The sequence below is a fragment of the Acanthochromis polyacanthus genome, chromosome 8 (genome assembly GCF_021347895.1).
Source record: "Acanthochromis polyacanthus isolate Apoly-LR-REF ecotype Palm Island chromosome 8, KAUST_Apoly_ChrSc, whole genome shotgun sequence".
Lineage (NCBI taxonomy): Eukaryota > Metazoa > Chordata > Actinopteri > Pomacentridae > Acanthochromis > Acanthochromis polyacanthus.
The window spans coordinates 17419347-17442453 of record NC_067120.1 but is presented as its reverse complement, the minus strand read 5'-3'; the positions used below and the strand labels follow the sequence as shown (position 1 = coordinate 17442453).

At 40.7% G+C, this 23107-nt stretch overlaps 2 protein-coding genes across 7 annotated transcripts in view; both read left to right on the top strand.

Moving 5' to 3' along the window:
• LOC110952830 (transcriptional enhancer factor TEF-3) overlaps nucleotides 1–15147 on the top strand; it is a 42337-nt gene extending 27190 nt beyond the window's left edge. For 4 of the 6 annotated variants that reach the window (XM_051952552.1, XM_051952554.1, XM_051952553.1 and 1 more), the window contains 9 exons: nucleotides 880–951; nucleotides 2412–2546; nucleotides 3057–3100; nucleotides 3389–3450; nucleotides 3643–3773; nucleotides 4648–4821; nucleotides 8873–9013; nucleotides 10436–10588; nucleotides 14172–15147. In XM_051952552.1, coding sequence (XP_051808512.1) covers nucleotides 880–951; nucleotides 2412–2546; nucleotides 3057–3100; nucleotides 3389–3450; nucleotides 3643–3773; nucleotides 4648–4821; nucleotides 8873–9013; nucleotides 10436–10588; nucleotides 14172–14285 — 1026 coding nt within the window. In that variant the 3' untranslated portion in view covers nucleotides 14286–15147. The remainder of the gene's footprint in view (nucleotides 1–879; nucleotides 952–2411; nucleotides 2547–3056; nucleotides 3101–3388; nucleotides 3451–3642; nucleotides 3774–4647; nucleotides 4822–8872; nucleotides 9014–10435; nucleotides 10589–14171) is intronic. The other 2 variants (XM_022196565.2, XM_051952556.1) reach the window with 1 other exon arrangement.
• Nucleotides 15148–19122: 3975 nt separating this feature from the next.
• On the top strand, nucleotides 19123–22733 carry LOC110952847 (MANSC domain-containing protein 4). Its single transcript, XM_022196590.2, has 3 exons — nucleotides 19123–19959; nucleotides 20070–20204; nucleotides 21529–22733. Exons 1-3 carry the CDS (start codon nucleotides 19737–19739, stop codon nucleotides 22377–22379), a joined length of 1209 nt encoding a protein of 402 aa, XP_022052282.2. The 5' UTR covers nucleotides 19123–19736; the 3' UTR covers nucleotides 22380–22733.
• The last annotated feature ends 374 nt before the right edge of the window (nucleotides 22734–23107 follow it).

Sequence of the window (23107 nt, the reverse complement as noted above, 5' to 3'; positions counted from 1 at the left end):
AGCTGTAGAGACCAAAACTGTTTTTATTACTAGGTGACAAACATGTTTATTTCTGCTGTAAAGCTGACATGAGGTAGCCTAGCCACGCTAGACAACCCACGGCAACGAATTTAATTCTCTGCCAGGGTCGGTCTAGTTACCCTCGGTAAGTCTTGAGGTTGGATGCTCCTAAAACTGGCCGACGAATCACCATGAAGTGTAGAGTCAGAAGGCGGGCGTAACTAAGTGACGACAGAGGCGCAACGATTCTGACAGAAACAACCGGAAACAACCATAGAAACAAGGATAGACAAGAAGATGGCTGCGCACAATAAACAGTTATCTTTCGACTCGGCTTTGGCCACAGCCCTTAAAGATTTGAAGCTAAAATTCAACTTGAAAGATAAACAAAGGATAAGATAAGAAAGAAGATAAATAAGGCTTCCCCGAACTCCCGCATCCTCTGATTTCCGGCGCTCTAGGAACTACGTCAGCCTATTTGTTGCGCTGATTGGTTGTATACCTACCCAATTGCTGCAGAGTGATTTGAAAGACAACCTTTTAGCCCGCCTCCCTCCCTGTCGAGAGTTCCTAGACCCTTGCGTCTTCAGACCTGGGTCTAGCGTGGCTAGGCTAGACATGAGGCACTATGGGGATTGACTCACTTTTGGAACCAGCCTCAAGTGGCTATTTGCGGAACTGCAATTGTTGACACTTAATGTCGGCTTAATTTTTCAGCCACAGCAATTGATGCTTAGTTGCAACACAAACATTTGCACTTTTGGGTAGTTTAGAGCCTTTAGCTCATCTGCATGTTGTTTAACTGTGAGAGAAAAATCGAGCAAACACACACATGCAGGGTTTAACTACGCTGCATTGCTTGTTTTCTGTGTCTTCCAGGTGTCTAGTCACATCCAGGTTCTAGCCCGACGGAAGGCCAGGGAGATCCAGGTGAAGCTGAAGGTACGCTACGTGAGTCAACTTCTATCTGCTTTTTTATATTCCCTAAATGTTTCTAATGAAGTGAAGTGTTGTTCTTGTTTAATGTACGTTAAAATTCTTGGTGTGTCTGAATTGTCAAAGAGTTTTGGTCTGTGCATACTACCAGGCAAAGAAAAAAAAAGGCATAGTAGAGTTAAAGGTGTGATTAGTATGCTGCAATTCTTTTTTGACACAGACTCATAGAGGTTTTTAGATGTAATCAGACCAAGGTGCTTGCATTCAGCTGTTATCATGATTTCAATCAAGTTGAGCAGCAACAGACGGAAAGAAGGTGAAAACATTATTACCCTGTATTATTTCCTGCTGTAATGAAGTTTCGTGTTTTGTTAAAGGCATTTTAACCTCCGTGGCCCCGCAAGGCCATGTATTCACATTCCATTAACACAAAGACACAAATGATTGGCTATTTTAATTGCAGCCCATAATTGATGCAAGTTTTAAATGAGATACTGGCACATTTCGATGAAATGTGAACATATTTTACAAAGCCTGGGGTCTGCTGTGCATGGTTATGAATAAGATGAACCAAACGCAATTTTCAGGAAACAAATTAATCCCTGCATTATTCCTTCCAGGTATTACATCTGGTAAGTGCCACAATAAAAGTTTTCCTGTGTGGTACGCTGAGAGCTCACACATCCCTGTCCCCCCAGTACTTTCTCAGTTTACATTTCTCATCCGCATACACTCGCATACTCGCGGTCACAGCAGGCAACAGGACTCTCCCTCACCTTGGATGGTAGCCATGAGGGTTCAGCTGGCAGGGCTCTGCACTGGTCACAGGGTTGGCCCCTGTCACAGGCCTTTTTAAATACGTCTTTGGTGTAACTGAGATCCCTGCCACATGTACCCCCCCATATTTCAGCTATGCCCTTGTGTTAGCCAGTTCTGGGAAGAAGAATGCACCGTGTGGCCTTGCCCATTTGGGCTGGGCGGCAAGTGCTTGTAGTCCTCTGTGGTTTGGAAACTGCTGAAGGAGGGGATTCAAAAACAAGAGCTGTATCACTTTACAGTGTAGCACAGAGTATAGACTTTTTTTTGTATCTATCTCCTGTTTTAAATCTTTTTAATGACATTAGCATTTTGCAAATTTGATATTGTTGTGATAACCATATTATATCACCCCGTTGCCTGCCTTGACTTCCACTATGACCTCCAACAGAAGCTAGTTGTCATCACTGGCTTGCCCCTGCCAAAGCAATAAACTTAACTCTTGACCCAAAGGCCCTTGACTGTAATATCACCTTCTCTCCAGCTCTCTGGCTGGCAGGGATTCACCGGTGATGCAAGCTGGCCTGAGCCTTTCATGTCCCCTTTTACGGCTCTGCTTGTGTTAGTGGTAAAGTGGGGCGCTGACTTAAATGGAGTCTGATGAGTGCTCTCCCTTTGCATGACTGTCTGTTTTTCTTACTCTCTGTCCCTGTCTGTAGGACCAGGCTGCCAAAGACAAGGCCCTCCAGAGCATGGCCACCATGTCCTCAGCTCAGATCATCTCACCTACTGCCTTCCAGAACAAGATGGCTCTCCAGGGCCTCTCTAGACCGGCTTACCCCACTACTGGTGGGGTGAGTCTCTGACCAGAGTGCCCTACATCATCTTATTCATAATAATCTAAAGGGCTGAGCAGTACTCATAGCTGTAGAACAAATTCTGTGACTTAATGCAAGTATTTTTCTGACTTTACGTACTGATACATGTCTGTCATCTTCCTGGACGCAAGGTGGTTTCATCTTGCAACCATTCATTTGTCTTCAAGTTTAATTTTTTAAACTTCTTGCCTTATTGATTTTGCTTGGTTCAGGTTTATGAACTTGCAGTTTGGGTATAAGTAATGCGATCTGTTTACAACTTATCAAGAAATGTTATTTTTCTTCGATGCTTGCATCATACATCGAGTATATATGTATTATTTTTCTATCTTTTATTGTATTTTTTACGCAACACATTTTAGCTGGAAACTTCTTATGAAACCACCTCTCAGTCCAGCCTTACGTTTTGAATGCATAATAGACACAGTTGTTACTGTTTTTGTTGAACAACAACAGTTTAACAGTATTTACTCCTTTTTTCCTCAGTTTTGGCACGGGGCACTTCCAGGACAGCCAGGAGGCCATGAAGAGTAAGTAGCCGTTCCTTCTCCTCCGTAGTGCTATCCATCACTGATTTCTCATGTGATCAGCTTCATAATAATCAGATAAATTTCAAGTCAGAGAATAAATCTTAGAGCAAATTAAAACACATCAGAGAAATTATAAAGACAGGTCTTCAGCTGTCTGACATTCAGCATACCACTCTGCCCCATGCGTCTTTAGAGGTCAGGTGGTCCGATTATTATATGAGATGGGGTCATGAGGCTGAGATGGTGCGTAACATGTCTCTCTCCCTCTTGTCTGTCTCTTCTCTCCAGCATTAAGCCCTTCTCCCAGCAGAGTTATGCCATGCAAGCGTCCGGCCCGGCCCCCATAACAGGTGGGTGCTCTTTCTCTCCTTTGCTTTGTTGACAGACGGCTGTCAAGTGAGCAGCGTGATGTGACAACTCAGGTCATCATGAAGAGCTTACACACAGCTAAGAGAAACAGCTGCATTTTTGCTGCATTTTTGAGGTTTCCTTTGTGACACTCAAACAACACATTTACATGCTCGGCGCCCTCTTCTCTGCAGGTTATGAAAGCACAGCAGGGCTGTCCATGTCTCCCGGTGCCCCCCCTTGGCAGGGCAGAAGTATTGCCAGCTCCAAGCTGCGAATGCTGGAGTTCTCCGCCTTCCTGGAGCAACCTCAGGACCCAGAGACTGTGAGTATAGAGGAGACAACTGTTTTCATCAGTGACTTAGTATGATTCATCGTTGTCAATGTTAAATCAAAAACAGACCTAAAAAAAAATGAAATAATGCACATTGTCAGCTGCTTCTAAACATTTTTTCAACAGTATTTTGGTTCTCAGGTCTTGAATGAGTTTACCCAGTAAAATGGTTTTCATTTCTGACACAAATTTCTTTTGTTAAATTCACTACGATAAATGTGCGACTATGCAAAAACGCATTTTCATTCAACAAAAGGGCAATTTTCTACTCTGTATAGCCTGTTAATGACATGTCTTTATTTTATTTTAGTCTTGTATTAGCAAAGCAAATCTCTAATGTAAACCATATGCTGTTGTAAGTCTTTGCTTCCCAGCTAGCTTCGTTTTTAAGGAAAAATAGTGTGGTGCAGACTTGAACACAGAATTCTTTCAAATAAAATAGTTGCAGACAGTTAATTGTTAACTGTCAGAGATTTAAGAGTTGAAGATTTAAAATTTCCTTTACTAAGAAAATAAGTTTCACTCTAAAAGCTAATGACATCAACAAGAAAACACCAATGTTACAAACACTACCATTCAATTCTTATTTTACTGTGCCCTTAGAAAGGCCTTTATATTGTGGTTGAAGATGCTGGGATAAGCTGTATTAACACATTTACACAACAGCTAATCACATGTTCTTGAATGGTGCAGCAGGAGGGGAACCAGTGGAACCTTTGAGAGTTTATATTAGAGTAAATGTGATGAAGTGGAGCAGCAGGTTTAATATAACAGATGTTTTATAGTTTCCAGCAGCACACTTGCCATTAATGGCAAGTCAGCAAACTGGACATTTCATCTCTGATATACATTTTTGTTCCTCCAGTTCAACAAGCACCTGTTTGTGCATATCGGCCAGTCCAACCCGAGCTACAGCGACCCCTATCTGGAGTCAGTGGACATCAGGCAGATCTACGACAAGTTCCCAGAGAAGAAAGGGGGCCTGAAAGAGCTGTTTGACAAAGGGCCACACAACGCTTTCTTTCTCGTCAAGTTCTGGGTAAAATATTTCTGTCCACTTCTTCGTTTTCGTGTTTCTTTTACTAGCTCTTCACAGAAGGCCAGTTCACTTCAGTTTCCAAGTTCACTTGAGGCAATTTAATTTAATTTTAAAGGACACATCGCTAATTTCATTTACAATCCTATTTTCATACACATTATGTAAAGCCTAATCTTATATTTTATGTTTTGTGTATATTTAATACATAATCCTTCTCAAGTCATGAAGGTGAAGTGAGACTACAGGGAATGCTCTTGTTAATGTTTTGTAGCACCTGTTGGCTGTTAATGGCCTAGCGGTGTTAACTGTGTTGAGAGAGCTTAAGCGTCGGAGTTAAAGGAACTTAAGTGCGATTTAAGGCCAGAATGAATGGAAAGTCATCACTCCTATGACCTGATTGGTGGTTTATATGCCTGCAAAGAGGGCACTGCTGCGCAGCATTTGCCATGGCTGTATTTGTATATGTCTGTGATGTGCGTGTGGTTGAGTGTGTGTGACAGCAGCCTTGGGGAGAGTGGCAGGCCTGATCTTTCACCAGGAGAAATGTGATCCCAGACACCTGTCTCTGCACTATTAGACTGACTTCAACCCTGATGCCCCCCATATTCTTATTTATAGATAAGCCCCCCCAAAAAACACAGACACACACAAACCCAGACAGCCACGCAACACTCACCCTCACACACTGAGAGCGATAAGAGAGTAAAGCATGATGGCAAAGTCAACATAAGATACAGGCAGATGGAGGAGACTGTGGGGCATCTGTTGGAAAGTTGAGGAAGATCCAAGTTAAGGACATGAAAATGCACACAAAGATGAGATTGCAAGAGAGAGACAGAGTGGAATGGGACATGTTCACTTTGTTCATCCCTCTGATCTGACCACGCTGCTTTACTTCAGGACAAGACCTTTGGTATTTGTATCATGCACAACACGTACACAGTTACAAACCCACCCTCGTCTTACCCCACCTCAGGCCACCTCCCTTTACACATGTCAAATAAATAAACGCGTCTCGAAAAGGAATTTAACTCTGAAGCAACATAAACACTAAAGCTCCAAAGAGGTCAAGTCAGCTCACATGTGGCCAAACTGTTAACTAGCAGGACTAAGTTAAACACTGTGATCATAGCATTCAAATATGAGCATGCTGGCTTTATAATAAATGGAGGAATGACGTCAGGATTAAGCATGATTGAAGTGAGTGATTTTTAATTATTTTTTTCATTGGCATGAATTCATAAAGTGGAAGCAAATAGCTACCAGGTCAGAACTATAATGATTTATTTCAAACTCTATTTGTTTTTAAGCACAAATGATGTGCACTCCCACTAGACTTTAGGAGAGCCTGGAGAGGTTGTATTAGGCAAAGCATCATGCCGATCGTGCTCTGCGTCAGCTCAGTAGCTAGACATATGCATAGTTCCAGACTGTTCTAGAAGCACAGTGGCATATGAAACGTCCTGCGCTGCGGCTCAGTAAACAGACCAGCATCACTTTTAATCTTCAAATCAGCCAATGTAATTTAAAAGTCTGCAATCTATGGCACTCTAAAGGGGAAGAGGTGGATGCAGTCATGGGTTTTCTGCGGTAGTGTGAATTCTTTCATCACTGTGATGCTGTGTTTGGATGTCGTTGGTTGAGGCAAACTCTGCTGCCTTAGTGAAGAATGATGTCAGTCTATTATTTTCATCACAGTGAAAATGCATCATCATTATGAAAGGTAATAAAAATAACAAAAAATGTTGGAATCTGGCTAACTTGAAGATGTACTGTGTTGTGTTGAGGCCACTTGTGACTTCCAAAGCAGACATATACCTTTAACTGCTGCGGTTTGAGCTGCCAAAGACTGTAAATGTCAAGTTCAAAGTGCCGCTGGCCTCATATGCCACCAGATGGCTTTGTATGTGCGGCATTACCCTTCTCACAGGCTCAACTTCCACATTATTTATTGTAGAGAGATAAAAGACATTGGTGAGTGGCACCATATTGGAAGTAGTCATGTCCAGTCCTTGGGAAGAGCAGCTGGTCGAGCCACGGCATTTGATTCAGGGGTGAGAGGAAGGAGGAGATGAGTAACCCTCCATATATCATAAAGGAAAAGAGAGCAAGACAGCAATAAAGCACAGGAGATAGAAATAGAGACACACAGTGTGAACAAGAGATAGGGATGGCAAGAGAAATGTTGTGTGGCACGTAACCAACAAGTCATTCGTCGGTGAAATATTACTCTCTTGATTCATGTCGGAGCCTGGTGGAGTCAACAGTTATGACATATGCAGCTCCTCACTGGAGGAAAACAAGCTCATAACACTGTCCCCCCTCAGTCTGTTCATCTTATCATATCCCAAGGGGGTCCTCCAATTCTCAAGGCATCCATGGCAAAACACAGAAATGCTATGAAACAGCTGGGCATTTCAACACCTACGCCGGAGTAAAGAACGGCAAAGATGCTCTCGGGCATAAAAATAAGCAAAATGAAATCCTCGACACATCTGAAAATACGCTAACCTTATTTCCGCCACTGTGAAAGATGGGGAGAGCCTAATCGATGTTGCCACGGTGACACAGCCGCGTGGCAGGTCGTGACTTGGGGGTGTGCTGAGGTGCAGGTTGGCATGGTGACGGTGACAGGCGGCCGACCCACCTCCAAAGCTATGGTATTCTAGATTGAATTTCCAGCAAACCCCTCTGTCGGCCACCGGCTGCCCCGCACCGCTCCCCACCGTCCTCCTCACCCCCTCAGCGCCCGTGGCCCTGTCCTAACGGATTGTCTCACGCCTTTGAAGTGCAGAGGGAATCCGATTTGAGCTGGCTCTGCTAAATTGTTACACAGCCAGCCTGCCCACCGTGATCTAATCAGCCAATTGTGCGCTGCTGATTGTAATTGGATGAATTCCCTCGCAGGCTGTTAGGGAAGCAGGGAATGGCGGTTCGGGGAGGGTCACTAGGCCCCAGGGATGAAGACAAATAGAGGAATTACATGGGCGAGGGATGAAGATGAACGGGGTGATGAAGAGATGAGAGGAGGCTGAGCGGTGTCTCAATGGCCCATTAGAAGACAAGAGCCAGACAGGGGAAAAGGTAAAACAGCCCAGCTGTCTGACAGAGGAGACGGCACCTCAGTCTGATCTGAAATCTGATTATACTCGCCTCAATTCAAACTTGAACTAGTAGGAGGATCAGAGATGGGTGAATGTGCTTCTACCTGAGGATAAACAAACCGGGCTGCCTTTATATTGAACTTGTAAAGTCATATTTTTTGTCTTATTGTCTTATTTGGCATTAAATTAGTTTTAGTTGATTGATATTATCATTATGACTAATATCAAAATACATGTACCTTTTTAGTTTTCACAAAAATTGTTAAAGGTGTTTGCTGATTTCATTTCAGTGTCACGTTTAGCAATGAAAAGGGGACAATAATATAAAAAGTGACCAGCATACCTCCTTTAAACTTGTAATCAGAGAATTTCCGGCTCCGAGATGGTGAAGCAGACCTGTCTTGTGAACACAGTAAACCTGATGCAACTTGAATGCTCCATAGATCAACAAAATCTTCTGTATTATCATCTTACAAGAACATACACAGCGAAAGACAGTATCAGCATCTTGGGAATCTTGACGCTGGATTTGTTGGTGTTACTCAAGGTAAACAAGGATCTGTCCGTTGGATACCTCCTGGCTTTACCCAGAATCACTCTCAAGCTTTGCTTAGCCGTAACACCTTTGGTGGTGTCTCTTTGCCAGACTGACGCACATGTTCACCGAGATCCATGTCAGTGTGCAGAAAGTAAGACCTGATATTTTGTTATAGATGATGCAGCAGACTGTGTATCCTCCAGATTGTGACTGCTCAGTGTGGAGTATGTTAAGTGCACACATGTCTCCAGTTAAAGAAGGGAGTGTTTGCACTGAAAGGGACGCAAGTCTTTATACATTCACGCACACAACCAGGCTGCCTAACTAACCATGATTCCTTTTGGTCAGACAGACAGGTGTATATTAATACCGAGTTGATCCTGAGGTGTTATGTGTTCCTTCCTTTTAGGCGGATCTCAGTATAAACCTGCAGGATGACAGCAGCTTCTTTTACGGTGTGTCCAGCCAGTATGAGAGCTCTGAGAACATGATAATCACCTCATCCACCAAGGTCTGCTCCTTTGGCAAACAGGTGGTGGAGAAAGTGGAGGTAAGATAAGGCTTTCAAGAATCACTTTTTTTCTGTCTTAATTTTTAGTAGATAGTAACAGTTACCCTGCATTTATTATGAGAGATTGTTGGAATTGTTGTGGTGTGTTGCATATATTATTACACTAGATTTTCTTGCATTTTTTATTCTTAGCTTTTCCAGTCAGTGCATCTGAGTGCCCACTGGGCAAGTAGGCTGAAAAAAATTCATAGGCTTTCTTTGACTTCTTTGTTTTAGGAGCCCATAGTCATTAAAGTTCTTATCTAAACGCAGCTGACTTCCTGAATGAATGGCTCAGAGTCATGCACTCTTCTTCAAACTTTATTACCGAATATTTACGACACTACTGAGATTTTTTCCATTTTTACAGCTGTTCCTTTTCTAAGAATTGTGTTTGGGGAAAAAGTGTTTTTGGACCAGTAAACATCACGCAACTTGCATTCCGAGCTGTCACCATCATGACAAAACCAAGACAACAGACCACTGTTTTTCAATCAAAGCTGAGGTAGCTAAAGGCAAATGATTCGAAAACAACATCTGAGGTTGCCATAAGTAACCTAATTGTCAGTAGGCGACGGACAGTAACGTGAGCACAACACTAAATGAGATTTGGTGGCGTGTTTTAGTATTTATTTTCTTGATTTTACGCCATCGTTTTTCTGTCATGTTCATGTACATAGTTTGTTTTCACTTTATCTACTTGCAAACCCCTGATTTCGTGCGCTTCCCATTTTGTGGAAACCCTGCTTGTTATTTTTGGATAGCTGAGTTCCTGCAATTATCAACAGTAAATGATATATGTGGCTACAATTCAAGAAGTTTGCATCACCGACTGAATGATGGACCAGTGATATTTCAACATTAAGAGGTCATGACCACATCAAAACATTACAATTATCACCCCGAGGAGTGAATAACTGCTACTGGTGGAGATGAATTCCAGTCAATTACCGCTGATCTGTGGTCAGGAAACTGACGTGATTCACAGATCTCCCTGGCATGACTAACTGTTATGTTTCCCGTTAACTATACACAATAGTCGCCCCGCCCCCACCCGCTGCTGATGGATTGTACAATATAAACACATACACACACATCCCTAGGTAGAGCCAGCTGCCTCCATAGACCACAAGATGATATTTAATGGCCTCGTCATTTGATTACAGTTGTCACAAGAAATATGTTTATTGTCAAATCTGGCATGCCATACGCTGCATTAGTTATATTAGATTATACACAATAGAGCTTATCACATAGATGCTCACATCCAGTGCATCCATTTGAGCCTCAGTGGAATATGTATGCTTGTGTTTTTTTTTTACAATAGGTTTCACATCTTAATGTGTTTAAGTCCTCTTCGGATATAGTGTATGTTCTCTATTATATTATGGGATCGCACATTTATGTGTTTGTTTTCCCTAGACGGAGTATGCACGCTTTGAAAATGGACGCTATGTGTTTCGGATCCATCGTTCCCCGTTATGTGAATACATGATCAACTTCATCCACAAGCTCAAACATCTGCCGGAGAAGTACATGATGAACAGCGTACTGGAAAACTTCACCATTCTACAGGTACATGTCGCAATCAGGGAATTATCAGGGGCTTTATAGTTGTTGTATGCATGTTACTCCTCTGGTATTATAGTCCATCATCTGACCTTCATTAATGGAAAAATGCCAGATTTGTGAAATAAGAGAACCACTTTTCATATCTTGCAATCGGTTACCTTAGATTAGCACAAATACTGGGGGAAAGGGAATGGGGAAACAAGCCCCTTGCTTTAAGCTGCATTCATGTTATATCATCTGGACTGAAATTACACTGGACACTGAGTGTGATTAAAAAAATAAATAAATCATTGCCTACCTCCAGCTAGCAATTAAAGCAAAAGGAACCATGAATCTCAAACAAGGACAGCCTCTCACCTGTTGAAAAGAACCACAGAAAGCACTGAAGGCCGCAAATCCATCATTCGCAGGCAGTTACATTAAATACAACGCAATGTTTAGACTCATAGAATCCATTCAGCTCATTTCAATACAGCTTCACAAGGTTTGCTCATGAATAACCCACTACAAATATGTACCGCCACAAAATACAGGAATTGAGGACATCCGGTGTGACAACAAGGTTAGCAGTGCGGTTGCTTTCGTTGAATAGGGCTGTGGCTGGTTAGCTTGTTACTAGCATTCATGCTAAGCTAAGCTAACCAGCTGCTGACAGTGGCTTCATATTCAGCAGAATTCAGCAGAGGGACATGAGATGGGTATTTGTAAGATGGAAAATAAACATGTTTAACAAAACTACTGATTTAAGAATTATATTTCGGAATCTTAATACTAGGAACCGAGTCTGTCAACACTGCCATTTAATGCTAGCTGCCTCTATTAGCTTTTTATGCTTATATCTGAGAACATTTTCTGCCCTGTGTAGGCAGAAACAGCATATCCACTCATTCTTTCTTGCACTATAATGTACTCATGTTGTTCCATTCACACCCCTCAGATGCGATGAAGCACACAGGGCCACATGGATGTTCCACATGTATATTGATTTTCCTTTCCGTTTTAAAGTGCTTTTTGCAGGGGTCGTTGCACAACAGCAACAGGTGTGAAATGGGACAACAGTGGTCTTTAAACAAATATGTGATATGTGGCAGTGCTGTGATATTTCCAGTGGGCAGTCCATTAACAACCAGTAGTGTTTTTTTTCACTCCCTATGAACAGCTTGTTATTATGGCTTCTTGAAGACTTAAACCATTTTCTCCATTCTGCGCTAAGCCGGGCTTTTCTCAATGAGCCGATGTGCTCCTCGGAGAACGGACACAGAGCGGAAAGTGAATAGAGTGCGGCGAATCACCATAGTAACCAAGTGGTCCTCAACAACAGGGTTCAAAGAAATTTGTGTTCCTTCTTCTGGCGGCTGCATTCCTGCAGTACCAGCCAAGAGACAATGACCATATTGAGCCCACACTGACGACTGCATGGTAGCATGTCATTAGGCTTCTCAGTGGGCTGATTTAGCTCACATAAACCATGAGCAGCTCATAAACAGATGTTCACACGCATATACGTGCACTCTCACAGCATGGCTGCACACAATGGATCGATGTGGCTCATGTGACAAGCGTCGCATTCAGTGCCGCACAACTGAGGGTGATGAATCGCTCAAATTGTTGTGCTTGTTGCCACACTCCTGCTGTTTTTCAGATCAACACTGCATGTAGAATAACATCATTTTCACCAAAGACACTGTGTATTTATTGTTCTTCATGATTAGAGGTGTGCTGTGTAATGCAGACTTGACATTTCTGTCGTTCTTCACCTTTTGTCACCATTTCCAATTTATTGGTGCATATAGACCCGGTTCATGAAACGGAGCATCACATACACTGAGTGTGTTAAAGACTTGTTTAAGTTGTGTAGCCCTCCTGTTGTCCTCATTTAGGGGCACCAAAAAATATTGTGTCCTTGTCTGGAAAAAAAAAATCCAAAAATTCAGCAAAAAAATTCCCCAAATATCTGAAAATTTGCAAAACCTTCAGGAAGAAAATTCCAATAATTCCTGAAAAGTTTCCCTTAAAAGTTTTATTTTAAAAAAAAATCCCCCAAATTTGGCAAGGAGATTCTTGTAAATATTTTCAAAAAAATGAGTAAAAATCTTCCAAAAAATTCCTAAAAATATCTAAAATGACTACATATATGTCAGTAAAACTTCTAATATTTTCTTTAAGAACATTCCCAAGAAAATCTAGCAAAATCTAGCAAAATTTGCTGGATTTGGATTGATTTTTTGTGAATGTTCTTAAGAAACATTTTTAACATTTCTTTTTTTCTACCAAAAAATGTTCAAAGATTTCCCAAAAATGTTGAAAATGTGAACATCAGAAGTTACACTCTGAAAATCTGATTTTTTTTTCCCCCACATTTTCAAACTTTAAAACGGGTCAGTTTTGACCCACAGGACAACATGAGGGTAAAACAACCAACTGCATTATGTTTGACAGCAGAAAAATAAACCGTGTAGTTAGTTTTTATCATCTCAAGAACATTTCCAGGGTACGGCCATTTTTATCTCAAGCCAACACTGAAGCACTAATGCATGCTTTTATTACCTGCAGAATAGATTACTGTAACGCTCTTCTTTCTGGTCTCTCTAAAAAAAGTATTATCCCTTTACAGCATCTTCAGAACTCAGCTGCACAGGTTTTGACGAGGACCAGAAAGAGAGCACACATTACACCAATTTTAAAGTCTCTGCACTGGTCACCTGTCTGCTTCAGAATCGATTTTAAGATTCTTTTAATGGTTTTTAAAGCTCTTAATGGTCTTGGTCCAAATTATTTATCTGATCTGCTTTTGAAATATGTGCCTTTTAGAACCCTCAGGTCGTAGCTGTTATTTTATTATTTATCGTGTTTTTAATCTTTTTTACGTCGGCTTCAGTCCGGTCTGAAGTCTTTTATTCCTTGTATTTATTTATCTTAATTTTTTATTGCTCTTATTGCTTTTATTTATATATCCTATTTATTTTTATTTACGTATCCTTTTACCCATTTATCTTGTTTTTTTATTGCTTTTATTGCTTTTATTTATATATCCTATTTTTTCCCATTTTAATCTAAACCTCATTCTCTGTTGTTTCCCCACTGTGTGAGACAGCGTTTCCTCAAGTGTTCTTAATTCCCGAGTTTGTGCAAGTGTGTGTTTATGTGTAGGTGTATGTGTGTGTGTGTGTGTGTGTGTGTTTGTTTTTATATCTCTTGTATTAAGTGCTTTTAATTGTTGTGTTGTTTTTATGTAAAGCACTTTGAGCTGCTCCCTGGCATGAAAAGGGCTTTATAAATAAAGATTGATTGATTGATTGATTGAAATAAAATTAGCAGAAAACTGATAAACATGTTTATTTTTACATTTAAATGCAATCAAAGGAATGTATTAAAGCTTACAGTAACTAAGTGTTGTTGATGTAGCAGAAGACCGGGGCTCTGTCCAGACCAATGAGATAAAAGTTAAGTTGTTAAACACCAGTGTTACAGTTTCATTGCATATTTATTTACAGAACTAAAATAAAAGTTGCTGAAATGTTGGTATTAGTAAAAACATGAGAAAGAAGCCTTGACTGAAGGCTTTTTTTTGTGTGTTTGTCTGTAGGTGGTGACTAACAGGGACACACTGGAGACCCTGCTCTGCATAGCCTACGTCTTTGAGGTGTCCACTAGCGAGCATGGCGCGCAGCACCATATTTACAGGCTAGTCAAAGACTGACACAGTCACACAGTTGGAACTTGCCAGCTCTAGACCCATTGTAGCACATCAGTGAGCAACAGCACTAAACAATGGACTACTTCCTCTGCAAGCTTAAAGCTGACACCATACAACTCGGTCGGGAGCCCAACGAAACACTGGCTGCATCAGCGTGTGCAGGAACACTACTACTGCTGAAGAAGAGGTGGAGCTGGGACTGTGGAAGCTGAGACATGCTGTGTGTGGAAAGCGGCAAGAAGAAAAAGAACAAAAAAGCACAGAGGAGGACCATGATACACTGTGGTCTCTATACCAAAGGAGCCAATCAAGACCTGCATGAGAGAGTTGTCGTTGGTGGTGTTTTTCATCTCATTTTTACTAGAGCTTGTGTTTCATTTAGATTGTTTTACACACATGCATGTGCAGGGGATGTTCGCTACAGAGGAGTTCGGCTGCCTCAGGGTGCCATCTAGTGACTTAAATATATATGACAATGGGGAAAAAAATACTAAAAGTAGACAGAGAATCCCTCTTTTGCACATCCATGAAATATCACTGTTTTTGGTGCCAATGTTTTGTGTTATTTGAGCATTTGAATAATTATGTACAGCGCCACATCCATCTCCTCTTAGCAGAACTGTGACGATGAGTGGCTAAAATGATTTAAGAGAGCTATTGTATTCACTTTGTTTGATGTTTAATGTTCAATGTTTCTTGTATTGTCTTACTGTTTTGATTGAAAACGATCTGACTACAACAAAAGGCACATAATAACACTGCTAACTTGAACCAGATTTGGATCTGTAAGTTGATTTACAGAAGTTGTCTGTATCTGTAACTTGCCCTGAAGTGTCAGATGAAAATACAAGTGTTTCTTACATAACTGCTCACTGTCGCTGGGTTTTGTGAAGCGCTGCAACTCACTGCTACATGTGATGTGAACCTATAGATATGCAGGATATCATCAAATGGACAGGATTTAATCCTACATTCAAATACACTGAGTAGAAATCAGACCAAAGCTTTCATGTGTGCTGACACTTTGAAACATCTCTGCAATCTTGTTTCAACACAAAGTTGCTTAATAAGTATGGCTAGATATACAATAGAGGTCTCAGTGTACAAACCAAAGTGGCTCAACTTCGAAGGAATTAGGTTTAAAACCATTTGATAGTGATATGGCTCCAAAAAACCCAAAAGGTACGGATTTATTGTAGAGCTGTACTTTGAAATGAGTTTTGGCATGATTGCAATTTGATTTGGTGAACACATTAATTTTTACACTATGTTAAAACAGTTAAATAGTAAAAAGGAAAAAAAGTTTAATGAGTAGGAATCTGAAAATTATGTGTTTTGTTTGATTATAAAATCAAAACCTGTCGAGTATTATTTGGGAGAGTGGAGCCAACACGTGTTGATAAATGACTAAATCAATCTGCTGAATTAACCAACTACTTTCTTTAACCCTTGTGTCGTCCTGCGGGTCAAAATTGACCCATTTTAAAGTTTGAAAATGTGGGAAAAATATATATTTTCACAGTGAAACTTCTGATGTCCACATTTTCAACATCTTTGGGAAATCTTTGAACATTTTTGGTGGGGAAAAAAGAAATGTTAGATTTTTGTGGGAATGTTTCTTAAGAACATTCCCACAAAAATCTATTTTTATGTGAATGTTCTTAAAGCGCAAACTTTAGAGGTTTTACTGATATATATGTAATCACTTTAGATATTCTTAGGAATTTTTAAAAAGATTTTTACTCTTTTTTGAAAATATTTACAATAATTTTCTTGCAAAATTTGGGGGATTTTTTTTTTTTAAATAAAACTTTTTAGGGAAACGTTCAAGGAATTATTTGAATTTTTTCCTGAAGGTTTTGCAAATTTTCAGAAGTTTGGGGATTTTCTTCAGACAAGGATACAATACTTTTTGGTGCCCATAAATGAGGACAACAGGAGGGTTGAACAACAGTTTTATATCTTCTGCAACATATTGGTTTCTCTTTCAGGTTTAAAACTCACCTTTAGTTATTGATTAAAGCCCTTAAAACTCATATCTGTGAATCAAAATGCATATTTAAACGTTTTTCCATAAAAGTAACCCCTTCTTGCCTTCGAATGGCTTAGATGTAACTCGAAACTGTTTCTTCCTCTAAAGTCTCTACCTCTTTTCCAGCCAACCCCTCCTCCCAATTAACTGCAGCTCGTGCACTCTGGCTCACCTACAACTCTGCTCAAACACTGTAAACCTACTCTACACGACATAACGACAAATTGTAAGATTATAATATAGCCATATATCTTTGACCTGGAAAAAATAATGATACAGAAAACCTCACCCTGCAAGTTGATAGGATTGGTTTATTAGGTTTGTTAAGTGTGAAACTATAGTCTAAACTTGTGTTTTTGACATTTATATGTAAACGGAAATGCTCAGCCATTTTACTGAACATGCACAAGAATATGAACGTTCTTAAAGAAAATATTAGAAGCTTCAGAAGTATTAGAAGTTTTACTGATATATATGTAATCACTTTTGATATTTTTCGGATTTTTTTGGAAGATTTTCACTCATTTTTGAAAAGATTTGTAAAAACGTTCTTGCAATATTTGGGGGATTTTTTTTCTTTCTAAAACGTTTTCTAAAATGAAGACATCAGGAGGGTTAAAGTAAAAAGCTTGACCTTTACTGGAGGGGATCTATAATTGGCACAGTCATTGCAAATTTACAGTTTTGTTCACATCCATCTGGACTGGCATTATTTTTTGTTGGTTCAAAAGTGCGTTGATTTCTGTAATGTAAATAGATATAATACGTTTAATGACCTGTTAGTGGGACAGGGGTTGAGACAGCTGCTGTTTGCTAGAGGTGACTGTTGCCATCTAGTGGTGGTGAGATATCATTACACTGTTTCTGTTCATACAATGAAACTTTTGGACTGGACTTACAACTCTGATACTCGTCATTTGACTTCAGTAACACACATGGAAACTACACTCTGCTGGTGGGAGAGCAATGCCTCCAAGTGCCAGTTTCCCATTTAATCCACTAGTGTCTCTTTCAAACCAAAGAATGCGCTTTGGTCTTAAGTTCCCACTGCTATGGGAAAAGAATCCAACTGGGACGACAACCAGATATCCTACTGCTGAGGCTGATTACCTGATTTTCTAAACAAATGTGCATTCTGTAGGACAGCATAAATGTTTTGGCATTTAAAAAAAAAATGGAGTAAGATGTGATAATATCCAATTTGAAGAAGTCAACATAAAATATGTAGTCTAGCACAACAAAATGTGTTGTTTTTGGTGTCATCTAAAGTGCTCATTCAGTTATTTTTGGAAAGGCAATCCTCAGATTCAGATTATTTCTTTTCCAAACCATTATCTGGCCTAAGGTTGAAGCCGACGTGCCCTGCATTCCATAAGCTCTTTATCCAAAGAGGTGCTTTCAACTCCCAAGTGTAAACTGAGAATGTGGCACTGTGATGGAGAGACAAGTTCACAAAGGTGAGAGAAGTGTAGCAAATCCCAAACCGCAGAGCAAAGGGCTTATTCTGATAATCCCATTTGAAAGAATTCAGGCAGATTGCTGCAATTATGGCAATCCGCTCTCAGATGTCTGACCACAGCTTGTTTTGTTTTTTCCTTTTTTTTTTTTTTTTTTTTTGCTTTGTTTTGTAACCTAGTTCTTGCAACAAAAAAAGAAGAAAAGCTGGAGCAAGATGCCATGTGCAGGGGCAGATCCAGATTATTTTTTTCAGTGGGGGGGCACAAGGGGGTACAACATATATTGGGGGGGGCACCGAAAAGTTGTAAGAAAAAATGAAAGCTGCGACCGACCTCTCGCTTTTATAAAGTACTTTTCAAGGGTTTTTTTTTTTTTGGCTCTTTAACTCAATAGGAAAGTTGTATATGACCTTTTCATTTTGAACTGTTAACATTCAAACTATGATGGACTTGTTTCCTTGTTTATGTGAATTACAGCATCATCAGCTGCAGCATCTGCCTGTTATGTAAAACTAGTAAGCTCATCGACAGTATCCTGAGGGCATTTAAGTGACAAATATTGTGCAAGAACAGCATGATATACAACCTTGTCAATTTCCACTTCTGAGAATGTTTACTGACATTTATCACACCTAAAATAAGAAATAATATTCTGTACTTTTAGCAACTAGTTCTCAGCTTTATACCAGAAACATCATAGAGTTCTGTATACTAGTCAGTTTAAATCAGAATGAATACTACCCAATACACAGTGAACAACAACAATCTGTACCCTTGATCTTGGGTAAAATAATCTTAAATGTTCTGTGCAGTAATGTAAATCTTAAAATACAGTAAGTAGCACTCTGTACATTTAATAGTAAACCCAAGAACAATAATAAACAGTAATAATACTCCATATTCTTTAATCAAATACAATAAAATACAATAAACAACACTCTATAAAGCCATCTTCACCAACTTCAGTCTGATCTTGGGGCTTGAAGAAGTCATCCTGATGGACCACGCAGCAGTTGGGCAGGTTCTTGATCAGGCGGTTAGTGAGGGTGGTTTTCCCTCCATTGGTTACACGATCGGACATGTACGAAAGCTGAAAAAGAGAAGGTTGCAGCAGGACACGTCAACTACTCGAGTCATCTGTGGTACTTGAGTTCAGTGAGTAAGGTAAGAGCAGAAAAGGAGCTGCCACTCGGATGTGATTCTTCCACCCAGAGAGGACCTCTTTCTGCTGTTGCTGCTACACATACTGCCCTAGTTGAGGTTTTAGGTGGAATATTCCTTTTAACCAGCCCCTCAGGTCTCTTTGAGGATTTTGGATGGAATACTCAGTTAAACCAACATTTTAGGTCCATGTCCAGGGATTTTTGGTGGAATGTTCCTTTAAGGTGGATGTGTGAGGACGTTGTAGGTGGAATACTTTCTGAAACCAACCTTTTAGGTCAGCATTCAAAGATTTAAGGTGGAATATTCCTTTAAACCAACCTAAATTTCATGTTTTGATCATTATCAAGCCAAAGGCTTGCACAGTTGAGAAGTCAGACTAAAAGGAAAATCCTGTTTTGTTGTTAAAATTGAGTAGCCCATTTAATCAGGAAGATTTTAGGATAAATGCATTTCATAAAAGTTGAATTTCGAGCAGAAAATTTGTATTTCATGACATTATGTGCAGTAAGCTGTTAACTCCTATATAATTAAACTAAATCTGTGGAAACCAGGCAGAGCTTGAGATATCCTCCACCTGCACCCAGGAGGCTGACAGACTGCGCTCTGGCTCAGCCTTGAACGCCTTACGCACGGCTAGGTCTCCACCTCCTCCTGGTGCGTAACTGTGACACACCTGGAGACGGACTGGCACCAGTAAAACCAGACCACTGGCTCCCCTCGGCTCCAAGCAAGCAGCCTCCCAAATATGTCTTTGCTTCGTCCGGATTGTAATCTAACATGCTGTGACTCAGATTACGCGCAATGAATGTGGCATGGGGTTCGCTCACGCTGGTCCTCAGTCTGGTGAGCCACACGGAGTCCAGGTGCTCACCGACCTCCTATTATAAGAACTGCTGGATCCGACGATTCCCGGGGATTTTCATCGACATCGAGGAGTCTCAGAGGAGAGGAGCTCAGCTTTTAAAGTTCTACCAGGAGGAGACGGCGCTGAAATGCAGCCGCACCTGCTGCCTGACCAGAAACTGTGAGTTATTCTCCTGTCATCTTCTCTTTCTTTAATCCGTTAGAGGAAGTACGTTGATCTGCTGCTCTCATGCATTCAGCCCTGAATAATCATCTTTCCTGTCCTTATAGTTTCCTGTAATCTGGCCATATTTCACTATGATACCACTCAAGAAAACGTGAACTGCTTCCATCTGCATTGTCCAACCCTGGAGAGCTGCATTCTGAGTCACAGAGGCAACGTTGTTCTCTACAACATCACAAAGGGTAAATTAACTCCTTGTCTATATATTTATGTACACTGCATACAGATCATATTAAAGTCTTAATAATTAGATTTGAACTACTGTACTAATTCTAGCAGCAGTTAAAAGAAGTAACTTATTACAGAAGCACTGCACCAGAGTAGAATTTTCATGCACTTGTGCATCATTTTTTTCTACTTTATCCCTCTTTGGCACTATTTTTCAAAAGGAAATACTGTCCTTCTTACTGCACTATATTTCTATAACCGCTATAGTTTGCTTTAGATTTTAAAAATTACATACCGATCACACTATAAAATATTTATCCACCAAATAGCAGTTAAAACTAAGTGCATCAGCAATTATCTGGCAATATATAATAATATAACTCTGGAATCCATATTTTACGGTCTGGTTTGAGCATTTTTTCAGCATTGTGCTGCCATTTATGCTGCCATTCAGTGAAATAGAGGATCCAAAACTTTTCCCAGCACTGAGACCTACTAATATTTGAAATTTGTGCCAATTTTTGTACAAAAGCAAAAACTGATTAACCAGTTGCTCAGTTCAAATCTAGTACATTGTTACAGTCGGGTGATAAATTAGGAGAAAAACCTAAACTCTTGACCTCTACAGTGAGGGGGTCTGGTGGCTCTGATATGCTGTAGGAGACATTTTGTTGCAATTGTTTGTTGCAACTTGCAAAAAAAAAAAAAAAAAAAAAAAAAAAAATATATATATATATATATATATATATATAGTCTGTATACTATTATACTGTGTGTTCCAGATAATTATGCAAATGTGATTTTTCGTTATTGTGAAGAGGCTTTTTGCTTGATTTTACTAAATCTGCTTTTTTACTATTGCAAAGGCCTATTGTGAGCATAGATGATGCCAAAAAATCTCAGTTATGACTATTATGTTACTACTGCTACTATTAAAATACTACCAAATGGTTACATTTCTACTTAAAGCAATAAAGAAGGGTCCACTTGTCCCTTTAGATGTTTGATTATAGGTGATCACTGCAAAACAACTTGTTCTGCGTGATCACCTATAATCAAACATTTGTTTCTGAACAAGAGTGTTTCCAGCATGATTATGTCCCAAACACTAGGACATGAGGGATCACTGAATAATTTGATAAAAAGGATGTTAATCATGTGCCAATTGTACACCTTTAGGAGATTTTTATTTTTGCTAGAGAGCATTCTTGACCACCATCATCAAACATCAAATGACTTCAAAGAACCGATGCCAAGGAACATTAAAGCTTTTCTAAAACACTTAGTGTTTTTCCGACCAGAACAAACAGGACGCTCATTCATTTCTTCGTGTTCTAGGTGTGGATCCTGATTTGTTGGTGTTCGGAAAATACTTCACCTCTAATGTCCGTGTGCTGCCCCACCACTACAGCCGAGTCAACGCCTCAGAGCCGCTGCCTTCAGACAAGCGCCAGTTCATTCACCCTCCTCCACCCGTTGCCCTGCCCCCGACTTCTGCACCCTCAGCTAAACATCCCACTACAGCCAGCGAGGTCCACACCACCACTGCAGCGCTGCAAGAATCCACTCAGCTTGCTACAGTTCCAACAACCACCTTGTCTTCTACTGAAAATACTCCACCAGCTTCAGGAAACTATGTACATACAACACCCCCCGCCACCTCCGCTGCTTCTCTTGCACCTCGCTTTACTACGCCTCTTTCGTCCACCCCAGTTACCACCCTCGGCCAGTACAACTCTGAAACCCTTCCTGCTTTTTCTACAATGACTGCACAACCCTCCAAACCCACCTCTACCCATCATCCCACCACCACCAGCTTCTCTCAGCTAGCCAGCAGCCCTCCGCCTTCTACAACTCTTATGGGCAACATGGAGAGCAGCAAGCAGCATCCCAACGAGACCAAGGGCAGCCTGGGGAGGAACCACACTGCAGGCAGTGATGGAGGTCAGGGAGGCAGTGGAGAGGAACCCCTACCAGGGTTGGGACCTGGGTGGCATGTGGCTGGTCACACCTTGCTGGTTGCCGTGGCCATCTGCATCTCGGTGCTGCTGAGCTGCTGCTGCTCTGTCCTGCTGGTGGTGAGCTGGAGGGGTCAGAGGAAGAGGATGGGACGCTACCGGACGTCATGGAGAGGGAAGAGAGGCTCCATGCGTCTGATTAAGTATGTGCTGGTCAAAGAGAACTCCTGAATGTGAAAACAAGATTTAAAAAAAAAAAAAGATGGAAGTGACATTTTTCTGGTGTTTCACAGTATTAATAATGAAAGAATCCCAGATTAAGGGACAGTGGACATGAATAGAATTTGTATGGTTTTATTTCTGTAAATTTTCACACTCTGCATCATTTTAAAAGCCCGTATGTTGCTTTCTATTGCTTCTTTGTCAGGAAATGGGGATGGAAAAAGTAGTTAGCAGGCAGAAACACTAGTAGAGCTGAGATGAGAGCACCAAAAACAGAAGAGCTCCAATTTTTTGTCAAGAAAGTCAACAGATGTCTTTTTGTCTGGCCTACATTTTGATGCACTTCAGTGACTTTAAACTGTTGTTGATGCCAAACCTCAAAGACATTAGCCACTCGTCTACCCAGGTCTTAAGTGCGACTTCGTGAGCACTTCCAAGCAATTAACGGCTACGATTCAAGAGTGGTTCAGATCATCAGTATGTTGACAGACTGTAGATTTGCCTCGTGGCTCTCAGTGTTTTGACCTTCCAACGGTCCAGTCCTCGGTGTACTGGGTTGCTCCTGACCTAAAAGCGCACAGACCAAAACTCTTTAAGAAGAGTGAAGTACTTTTCAACAGCCTGCTGCTGAAAGCATCCTTTCACTGGGGAGCTGCTCCTCGACCTGATAGTGACGAGAGTGGGATGGGAGCTGAAGCTGGGCTGGGAAGAGACTGAATGGGGCTTTTATTTCATTA